General features: G+C 33.6%; 1 protein-coding gene across 1 annotated transcript; it reads right to left on the bottom strand.

The window, feature by feature from the left end:
- Positions 1-3,408: 3,408 nt before the first annotated feature.
- On the bottom strand, positions 3,409-4,773 carry LOC126891416 (uncharacterized). The gene is made up of 4 exons (XM_050660589.1): positions 4,684-4,773; positions 4,138-4,285; positions 3,975-4,076; positions 3,409-3,908 (listed from the first exon to the last, which is right to left on the bottom strand). The coding sequence occupies exons 1-4, from the start codon at positions 4,771-4,773 to the stop codon at positions 3,409-3,411; spliced, it is 840 nt and encodes a 279-aa protein (XP_050516546.1).
- Between the last annotated feature and the right edge of the window lie 7,234 nt (positions 4,774-12,007).

The raw sequence follows: 12,007 nt of genomic DNA, 5'->3' as shown, positions 1-12,007 counted from the left end.
CCTTGTACTTCACGTTGGCTGTCAACAGATAGGTGACTCCACTGACAACAAAAAATGTGTTGCATATCTACAAGGTTATTATATGACTTATAACTTAAACCATTTGTGCTAATATAACATACTTGTTGCGGAACACGATTTAGACCTTAACTAAAATTTAATGGAAAATGGAGTTACACCACTGGTGCTTTAAGGGGCTCATATGCAAAGGTAATAGGAAAATTTATAAATTTAATGTCTTGACGAACTGCAATGTCAACTCTGCCAAAGTTATCTGCACGATCCTGTCGGATAATCTTATACCCTTTAAATTTAAAAGAATGGTTTGGTTTTTATATATCTGATAAAGCTATAATATCTACAGGATTATTGTGAAAAAAGTTAGTAAACTTAAATGGTTTTTAGAGAAAGAACGAATATTCCATTAGATAACTTTAATGTTTTTACTATTGTGTATTTATTATATTAGTGGACTGAATCATGAGAACACGATTCAATATCGATTTCTGGAGTTAGATTTGAAGGACTTTTTCTAGCTCATATTCGGATCTAGATCTAGATTAGAGATCATATTTCTAATATTTTCTTCTATACTGTAATGTGTTTGGGATAAATTTATATTAACTACTTGTTTAACTACGGATATTACTGACTTGTAAGTTTTTCCTTATATTGGATAAATTCATCTCTGTGAGGATTTGGTATGATGGGATTGTGTAGATTTAGTTTTTTTTATTGCAAATTGGAAGAAGTAGGCAAAGAGTGAGAAATAGGTGAAGAATCAGGAGCAGACGGTTTACGTTTTTTGACTAGTCTTTTAGGTGAAGTATTTTGAACGATGGATTAAGCAGCAAAAAGTTAGAATTTGGAGTTTGGGACGTACTAGGGAGAGATGGAAAATTAGTGGAATTATTAAAAACTGAGAAACTATTATTTGTAGAAATCTTGGCATAAGATGGATTATCCTGCAATCTTTCATCTTCTTTAAATGTAATATTTTCTCTGGCCTTGAGTTGTTTGATATTTTTTTTTGTTTCTTATATATTGGACAATTTCTGGATGTAGAGCGGTGTTCATTATTTTGGCAGTAAATGCAGAAGTTTTCGCAAGAAGAGTCTGACGTATCGTCCATTTGCGACGACAGTGTAATATCTCGAAAACCTTGATTTTACAGTAGACGCTTTTTAAACTTTTGATCACACCTAGCTATTTAAGTATTGCGCAGATTTATAGCATTGTTAGAGTAAGTTTTAAAGCAATTCATTATTAAAATGATTCATGCCATAATAGTGTAAAATTATTAGCAGAATACCTGAAATTCCTGAGTTAAAGAAAAAAGAGCAAACTTATCACATTGTTCATGAAATATTTATGATCTTAGATGTGCCAATATTAAATATCGCGTTGAAGATGATGAAATTATTTACTTCTATATGATTTATATAATGATAAAACTCTATTGTTTAAAATAAAGTAAATAAATAGTAATATGTTGTACACAGTTTAATGTAATAACACAATCTTGAGATCGACAACTTATATTATAAGTCATATAGGCACTTAGAATCACAAAAAACATAAAATATTATATTAATCTTACGAGTATACCCAATTATTACAAAATGTGTAGTACAGATTGAAAACTATTATGGTACTAATAAGATAATTTACGATAAAGAAGACACTAATTAAAAATTATAATTATGTCAGAACTAAATAAACAGTCATTTAAACTATGTAACTATCAGTCTTCAAACTTAAGATACAATAACAAAAACAAAACTCAATAATATAAAAAGTAAACAAATTAGTTTATCAAATAGAAAATATTAGTATGAAAATAAAAAATAGTAAAACTACAAACTTTCGTAAAAACCTTTGTAATAACCAGGAATATGACTACTATTCAGTAACGAAAGTAGATCCTGTTTTTTCCTTTCGGCTAAACCAGGTTTTATATCGAATGCTTTCTTAAGGCGGAAGGTAAAATCACTCTTCTTTTTTATTACAACAGCCCTTTTGAACACTTTGGCGGCGTAAGAAGTTTTAAAATATAATGCTTCGGGCTCATCTTTCACGACTTTAAATACTTTTATCTCAGTAATTTTAACGGTATTTTTTTCATCATCTCTCTGTAGTACAAAATTCATTTGATTAGCAGCAGCTTTCCAGTCACAAATATCATCAAAACACATCTCATTCACATGTATAGGCTCGGATTTCTTTCGGGCGGCTTTAATTGCACCAATGAATCCTTCAGGAGTATAGATAGGTCCAGACCTCAACTGCCTTTTTGTTTGGCGTTCGAATTGTGAGTGAACCGAATCTCCCTCGTTTTGGGTATGGCCCTTAATAATGTATTTATGGGTTATTGTTTTAATATTAGGGTATTTTTGAACAGCATATAAATACATCGCCATCATAAATTTATTCTTTTGCTGTCCAGCACAGTTGTCTGAATAAAACACAACGTCAACTGGCTTGTCTCCATCCGAAATTTTCTGAAGGTATTTAAAAACGCATGTTGCAATCTCATTAACACCTCTATGTGCCTGAGATTCGTCCCACACATAACTTTCTACAAAATGAGTTTTCAGATCATAAATTGTTAGGTTCAGAACATTTAATTTTGACTTATAATAAAACACAGAAATTTCTCCCTTTGGGCATTGAAAAACGGCTTGTAAGTCGTATACCGCGACTATTGTTTCCTCATCGTTCTTATCCTTCTCTTTCTCTAGTCGGGACAATGATTTTTCTTCCTGGTGTTGTAAAGAAACTTCTTGTTTTAGTTTTTTTTTCTTCGGCTGTGTAATTTTTGTAAGCTTCGCACAATTCACAAGTGATTCACATTGGAATAAAGAAGGAAATATTAAAGTCCTGTGTAAATATACGATAGAACATAATATAATTAACAAAACCAACGTTGTTGTTTTTACAATGCTAAACGTAATCTCTATGAATATCTGATATAGTTTTGCTTCCATCTATGTAATGTCTTTTAGAATTAGCCCGGATATAGAGAGACTCTATTTTAGGTATATCTTCGATAAAAGCTTTTGCTGCGGTTTTGAGTGCATCATCTACGTGTACATGATTGGAGTGACATCCACGGTTGTCTTTTAGATGTGAGACGTTTGTTTCTTTATTCTTTTTTTTTCAGCGCCGTTTCAATAGGTCTATTGTTAATACCCAAAGTGTTTACGTAAAAAATCTTGCATACTCTGATTTTAACGCCATTTAGCGTGAAAAAAAAAGCATTATTTTTATCTCGTTTTGGAGTATTATACCATTTTCATCGACTCTAACATAACGATGCGCTGGTTTTACTTCTTCCATTGACTGAAGTATAAATGACCATTGCCTTTCAACATTTCCCAAATTCCAGTAATCATTTAGAAGATCTTGTCATTGAGTTTCCGTTATATTGTATCGACACTTAAATTTGCAGATTTCTTTGCAAGGTGGTTTAAGTTTCCTTTCAGGCATTTCTTTTTTGGATTTAGATGATTGGTAAGACTTACCACTATTTCTTAACTTCTTTGCTACATTCTTTTTCCAGCTACTTTCTTGTCTTAGTCTTTTCTTTCCTTTCTTAGTGGGAGTCTCAATCACAACGATGCCAGTTTCAGTCGGTATTAGATTTTGTTGTTCAGATAAAGGGGGTGTTGAATTCTCATGTTCAGTTAAAGGTGGTGTTGAACTCTCATGTTCAATATCAGATAACAAATTTTCTTGTTCAAATATAGATGCTGATAAATTTTCATATACAAATGCAGATGGTGAAGAACTTAAATGTTCAAATACAGAAGGTGATGAATTTAAATGTTCAAATACAGATAGTGACAAATTTTCAGGCAGAAGTGTTGGATCTTGGTAATCCGGATCTTTTACTGAGTCATCACTATCTGCAAAGATGCAAAATAGCAAGTGAGTATTTTAGTTCTTTAGTAATTAATATTTAATCCACCTACCTTCATAGAAGGATGACGACGAGGAGCCACTTGAGGATCTGCTAGATGATGAACTTGTAGACTCAGTACGTTGATGATGGTGCTGAGATATCTCTTGATTATCTAAAATCGAACTTGAATTAAATACCTATGCATCAAAACTGTATTATACACTAGGACTTACTCTGAGTCGTTTCTTGCTTCTCATTAGAATAACTACGGGTCTCATTAATAGATTCTATGTTCTCATTGACAATATGGTCGGAATTTCGAAAATCATCGTCGTTTTTTTGAGCTACTAGCTCTAACATTAATTTTGATCTCGACCCCATCTGAAAAATATAAAACTAATAAAATCTTATATTCAGCAACTACAACGTTATAAGTTTAAATAAAATACAACTTAACCGAAAAGTATTCTGCAACAAGAATATATCAATAAATAAACCAAATCACATATTACCAAAGAGCAAATAATCTATCATCTTCAGCGTTACTCTTTGAGTTATTACAGACAAATTCATTATTTTTACATTAAAAACGTGATAGCAAAAACCTAACACATTCTTTTTTATCTAAATTTTACAAGAAAAATGTGATAAAATTATATATCACATTGTCGAAAAAGAACAAGTTATTCGAAATTACACTTACCTTTTCACCAAAAACGTGATAAGTTCAAATATCACGTTGTTTAAAAACACTGCGAGTACTTCCTCCCAACACTAACAGGTAATAACTGAGCTGTTCCTTTGTCGTCGCCACCTAGATCGCTTAATGAGAAAGCGCTACAATGTGATATTTGTTGTCTTTCTCTCATTGTGGCGCCAATTTTAAAGTAAAAATACCACGGTTTTGCTGGTAAATAGATCGCGATACGGAGATTTCGATTATCTATTTTCCGAAAAAATGCAATTTTCGAAATGTCACAGTGTTGTCGCAAATGAACGGTATGATTTAGGCTAGAACAGTTTTGACAATGGGAAGATTTGGTTTTACATTGTTTGGCAGAATGTCCATATCGCAAGCAATTAAAACATTGAACAACAGGAAATATATATGGTTCTACAGAGAAATTGCATAAATTAATTTGTAGATTTTGAGAAAGTTTATTTTCTACAAATTGAACAATAACCATTTGTCTTGTTTACATATGAAATATTACCGTCTTATCTGTTATCTTTCGTTTCATACGTTGCACTTGAACCACCTCTTTATAAGATATTATGGCATTTTGTAAATATTCTTCAGAAAAGTATGTATCAACATTCCTTAACACCCCTTTTAATTTTATTATTAACTAGATAATTAGCTTTTTCATATGACTTAAAAATAACTTTAACGCGATTTAGACCAACTGATTTGATCTCAATCACATCCGTTTGAGGAATAATCTTCCTAAGTACTTATCAACACTTTCAATATATACAAAATATCCTCAGCTCTATATCCATTATTTAAATCTATAAAATTATTTACATACCTATCCTCCCCTGCGTGCTTATTTTCGGGTGGCGAAGTGCCACCCGAGGTCTCATCCATTATTTTTTTAATCACTTACCTAACCTACCTATTATAACCAATAAAGGAACATTAACACAATAACGCACAATACACCGAGAACTGCACGTTTGTATCGTTAGAATCAAACTATTAAAATGCGGAGAATAAAAATTTGTGTCCATACTTTGACAGTTATTTGACAATTGAACATAGGAAGTGATCAATGAAGAAGTTACAGTTAAGAAGAAGTAGATCAAAGAGTTATGAGTCGAATAACATTAGCTATCCCGTTTTGTCCAACTCTCCCCTATTAGTATCTCGTATGCTGACGTAATTAAATTTTCGGGATTAGCTTCGGTAAATATTAAAGTTCTAGATGTAAGGCGATTTAAAAGGAAGTCAAAATGTGATACGACGAAATATATTAATACAGAAACAGTCGAGTTCACCTTTTCGGGAAAAGCAATCCCAGAGAAGTGACTATATATGGTGTCCCTTTTAGGGTAAAACCATATATAATCCCAGAAGTCCAATGCTATCAGTGTTTTCGTTTTGGCCATACAAAATACCAATGTCGAAGGGAAAAAATGTAAAAACTGTGCTGATAAAACAGATAAAGGGGAATGTTTGATGAAATACTTTCAGTGCAGTAGCAACTTTCACATAAGTACTTATGAGAAGTGTCCAGATTATGTCAGACAACGAACTATTATAGCTGTCATGTCTCTGGATAATTTTTAATATTACGGGGCATACGGGAGATTCCCTTATGTTTCCAACAAAAAATCGCAAGAGAATACATTCCGAATGAGCCAGGAGGAATTCCCACCGTTATATAACACTTTAAACAAGTCAGATACAATACCCATTAATAAGCGATGGATCGAAAATGTAAGAAGTAATCCTGAAGATCTAATGAAACAGGCTAATGAAACCAATCAATCATATGATACGGAATTACATAGTCAACATTTAATATCTCCACATGGGAGAATTGAAGGGAGAGCTCGTGCAACAAATAATGAGATTCCTATTCCTGGATGTTTCCGTACAGAGCACCTGGAGAGGGACACAGATAAAACAATGAATGAGATAATAAAAAAACTAGACTAGCAACATAAGGAACATATAGAGGTGACCGGGGTTGGTTGTCACAGCTTTTGAATCTTGGCAACGCCATTGTTCAATCTCAAAGTAATCCCTTAATTTGTAATCTCACATTTTTTCTTAACTTCCTAAACTTTTATAGTTTCACCATGTATAATTGAAACATTGGGAAACATCGAGTAATATTTTAATAATTAGAGTCCATTCAACCTGCAAACTTAGTAAATTGCCAAATAATGTATTTTCCAATTGAACTTTAAGTTTTGCAATAGCTTCCTTTAAACTGTAGTTGCAACCTTTCAAAACGCAAGGTCCGTAGTTCGGTTGTCATGCAACTTATTGATGAATTGCATATTTTGACGAGATTATAAATTTACCAAGGGGACTATTTTGGGTTGCCGTCTATCATAGAAAGTTACCTGAACATCATCTATAGTGTAATTACGTAGCTGTCAATAAAACCATATTTTTTCTCCACACTCAAACATTTATTTACCATCGTCGATCGAGAAGAAGCGGACAAAGGGGCATTACAAAACAATTCGATCCTGAGATCTACGTCGAATTGTCCAGCCATAAGAAGCATGGGCCTGGCATTCCCGCGTCTTCAAAGAACACCTGTATTCAGTACGAAAGCTGTCGTCGATAAGTTACGGTCGCACGGAAAAAAATGAATAAATCGCCTACCCTGTTTGTTTTTTCAAGTCTAAAACGGGTAATACCAAAAACTGTGCAATATATTTGTGCTCTTCAGTAACCTGACTATGATTTTACGTAAATATTGTTTTTGAATTTGTTGATTTCCTGTCATTATTCAGCTTTGAAAATTAATTGTGCAATGAGGCAGGTTATCTCAAATTAGAGGGGGCTGCTTGACACAAGTGACAACCAGCCCCGCTAGGCCATTTAGCTTTAAACATCATTCCACGTAGGTATATGACATGTATTTTTATGTTTTAAGATTACATAATCATGGTTCGAAATTTCAAAAGGATGTCTGAGAAAGGAAAAGCGTCGGTTGACGGACTTTTAAGTAGGTTACTGAAATTAAGTGGGTCGTCAATAAGAAAAGCGGTAACTGATTTCAATTTAAATTTCCGCACTTTGGCAAGGTAATGTAAGACAATTCCAGAGTGAGACTTACTTGACGAAGGATTGGTTACTCCGTGAATTTCAGTTGGTTACCTCAAAAATCATTTAGTATTCGCGCCTGAAGTTGAAATTCATCATCATCACAACCCTGGGTGTGTCCTGGCTGACTGTACAAATGTCCTCCAATTTGTTCAGTCTTCCATCAACCTAGGGTCAAATGTATTGTTCATTTTTCGTAGATCTGATTGAATGGTATCTCTCTATCGCATTCTGGGACGTCCTAGTGGTCTTTTGCCTGTAGGAATCTCCTCCCATACCAGTCTTACAAGTCTCTCCTTATGAAGTCTGTGCACGTGGTCTGCCCATCTTAGTCGCTGTGATTTAATTTCTTTGACAATATCGGTGTCATTGTAGAGTGCATTTAATTGCTTGGACAATATCGGTGTCATTGAAAATCAATTAGTTGAATATATACTCAAAGCATCTGATATTTATCAGATGCTATCAGATGGTTATCACACAAGGAAGTAAGTGTGCTAGCATATTAATTCGCTAATGATAATTCCTTCAAAATACCAAAAATCTGGAAGCTCCATAAAAAAGCTGGTGGTGACTGGTTTACTGCGTTTCTGAAACGACATTCTGTATTATCTATTCGTAAACCGGAAGCAAATAGTTTAACAAGGGCCAGTAATTTCAATAGAACAAATGTCAACGCCCTTTTTGACAATTTAGCCACAGTTATGGAGAAACACAAATTTGAGGCTCACGAAATCTGGAACATGGACGAAACTGGGGTCACAACTGTCCAAAATCCCGATGGAGTTGTTGCCAGAAGAAGATTCAAACAGGTTTGTTCGATAGTTTCAGCAGAGAGGGGAACTCCCGTGCAGTGTCAGCTATAGGAAATTGAATACCTTCTTTTTTATTTTTCCACGTGTGCCTTTTAAATCACATATTTGTTAAATTCGGTTCCACCTGATTCACGAGGTTCAGGAAACCCATCAGCTGGATGAAAGAGTAACATTTCCTGTACTTTCTTAAATTTGTTCACCTTCATATAAAAAGTACTGTGGAAAAACCTTGCCTACTTCTATTAGATAACCATGCTTTCTTTCCACTCTAATTGTTCACACGAGCTGCAACCTCTTGACCGCGCAGTTTTTGTACCTTTTAAGAAATATATAAATACTTCCTGCGATGCTTGGGTTTTAAATAATCCCGGTTAGACCATGATTTTATACGACATACCTTCACTGGTCTCTATTACTTACCCCTCGCATTTACTCCTAAAAATATCCAGTCTGGTTTTCGGGTGTCAGGTGTGTTCCCTTACAACAGTTTCTCGTGAGCTCCATCACTGATAGGGCGTATCCGAGCATCTTTAACGAAGAAGAAACCGGACAAGAGCCGAGAATCACCGAAAAAGAAGCTAGGCCAGATCTACCCATCTTCAACGAAGCTGAAACTTCTAGCTTGAAAAATATCAATACGCAGGAAACAAACAATAATAATTAAGACTTCTAAACAACTACGAAAACAATTACAAAATCAGTTCTTATGCTGAATAAAACGCAAGATTCTACGTTAGAGTCGGGTATTCAAGACATACAAAGGGATATTTAAACTAGCTTTAACGATCCCTGTTGCAGTAGTTTAGCAAGGCAGCATATTGGAAATATAGTCACTCCAGAAAGTCTGAGACCTTATCCGAAGGCATCGGCAAGGAAAACGAATCGAGTTTGTCGTCATAAACGAGAGTGCAATACTTACTGATACTCCAGTGAAAAACCAACGAGAGGAAGAAAAAAATAAAAGCTTGAATAAGAAAAAAAGGAAAAGGGAAACAGTGAAAAAGAGTTTTTGATTTAGAAGAAAAGGTGAAGAAAACGAGGAAAATTGAAAAACCCAAGGCTTGTTCCGATAGTGAAACTGATGAAGAAAAATAGATTTGTTTAATTTATGCGGAACCCTTTTCCAACAGCGCGCCAAATGAAGAGTGAGTAAAATGCAGATCCTGCAATGGTTGGTCTCACGTGCACTGATGGAAGTGAACTTTACATTTGTTATAACTGCGATAGTGACTGATCTCTCCTAAAAACTCGGTTTTGAATATAAAACAGTTGTGTTAATAAATATTTTTAAAAATATAATTTTTTACTTATCTGTCATCTAAAATACACATGACGATCAACCCCAAGTAACGTGACATCCAGCCCATCCAGGGGACAAGTTGTCACATTTGTTTGTGTTTTTTTTTTGAAAAATTCAATTTTGATATTGTGAATTTATTTACAGCCTTATAGATTTTACACAGTGTTTCCAAAACATGAACCATATTAATTATGCACCAAATGTGCAAATAGGGTTTCAAATTGAATAAAAAAAAATATAACTGGAAATTGTGACAACTCGCCCCGGTCTCCCCTAATTATTTACCTTAACAAGCTATTTACACAAGAAAGATCATCAAACCAAAAATGATTAGATTTAGATATATATCAAGAATCCACTCTTCATACAATGGAATATAAAAATTTTAAACAGTAATGTCCTAAAAATTTTTAGAAGCGAATATATTCCAAAATTAATGCCCAGTATTATAAATTTAACTTACCAAGTAAAATTTAGTTTGGAAGTAAAGCAATTTATTCTACAGATTTGCGTATTATAAATGCAAAGTAAATAATTAACTCTGGTAGTAAATCTGCGAAATAAACTATTCTTTAGTTTTCTACCAAGTAAATTTTATTTAACAAGTAAATATGACACTAACTCCGCCTAGGACGGTCCCAAGCCCGGCTGAAAAAGGAGGAGGGTTGTGCGTAGGGCTAGCAACCCTACCACGTAAAGAACACAATCGCTAAAGAAACATCTACTGTTGGCCTCGGAAACAGGTCGGATAAAACGATGACGAACACAGCGAGAAAAATGGACACGAGAAAAATGGATACGAGGGAAACAAAATATATAGGATGTTGGAATGTCCGCACGATGAGAGATATAACAAGAGCATTGCAAATAGCAAGTGAAGTTAAGAGATACAAAATCCAGATCCTAGGGCTAAGTGAAATAAGATGGAAGGAAAACGGTAAATATAAATTAAACTCTGGAGAAACGATTTTGTACTCTGGCAAAGAAGGAAACGAATCAAACTATGAGAGTGGTGTAGGATTTATGCTAGATAGAGAAGCTACTGTCGCGTTACTAGAATGGGAAGGAATATCAGAGAGAATAATCTATGCAAGATTCAATACAAGATTTCAGAACACAACTGTTCGAAACTCTCACAAAATATTCACAAAATTCAAAGAAGTACGTTCCTTATTTATATTATTGTACATATGCGGCATTTCCCATCTCTAGTGACGTCAAAAATATGATTCTGTCACGTAAAGCAAAAACCCAAAAACGTCAAAGTGACAATATAAAAAAAATTCATCTCCCGTAATTAGCAGATCATCTCGTTCAAGAAAGAAATTAGAAAAATAACCCCAAAAGAGACAAATATTTGTGTTTCTCTCCACATAATAATATAAAGGATAATTAAATAGAAGATACAAATACCCAGAGTCTCTCCCGTTAAGTATTTAGTAATCGTAAATTTGGTCATCTGATTCGTAGCAAAATTTAAGTGGAAATTCTCGTCATACCTAGGCAAGTGGTATTAAGTTGGAGGTAAGGACATTATTTATATTTATGAGCTCATAATATAAAGACATCGGTCAACGGACTATTTTAGTGCGCGGAACATTTATGTAAGTTTAGATACAATACCGTAGTTTTTCTCGTAGTTTTCGTTCGGACATTTTCATTAGATTTAGTTTATAAAATCTGTCATTTTTGTTTACTGTTCATAATTATTTATTTTTAGGTACATATTATTTTATTTATACGTATATATCTTCTTCTTTTTCATACAGAGGAAGAATTATTTATATATGTATATATTTTTCACTTCTCTTTAATTTCATTGTTTGATTTAGAATAAATGTGTTAAATTCTTATCTTATCATAATTCATTGCTCTAAATTTATCCCTTTTGGAAGCAGTCTCGCTGGTACTTTTAGTGGTATCAGCTAATTACCTTTCTCAGCGAACCAGCACCTATAGAACCTGAGATTGGAACAATTTCATTAAAGTGGGGTCTATTTACCAGCCTCATAACATGGTCCTTCGAGCCGGATCTGAATAGATATTGGTGATTTGCTTATTTTGCTATTAATTTAACTCATTAAAGATCATATTATCTTTTCTCTCTCATTTTATTAAGTTTCTTTGTTTCTCTTATTATAAATTAACACATTTATTCTAAAGAAGGTACTTCTCTGAACTTTAAGAATGGATATTAA

Source organism: Diabrotica virgifera, chromosome 9 (genome assembly GCF_917563875.1).
Source record: "Diabrotica virgifera virgifera chromosome 9, PGI_DIABVI_V3a".
NCBI lineage: Eukaryota > Metazoa > Arthropoda > Insecta > Coleoptera > Chrysomelidae > Diabrotica > Diabrotica virgifera.
This window is presented reverse-complemented; position numbering and strand designations above follow the sequence as displayed.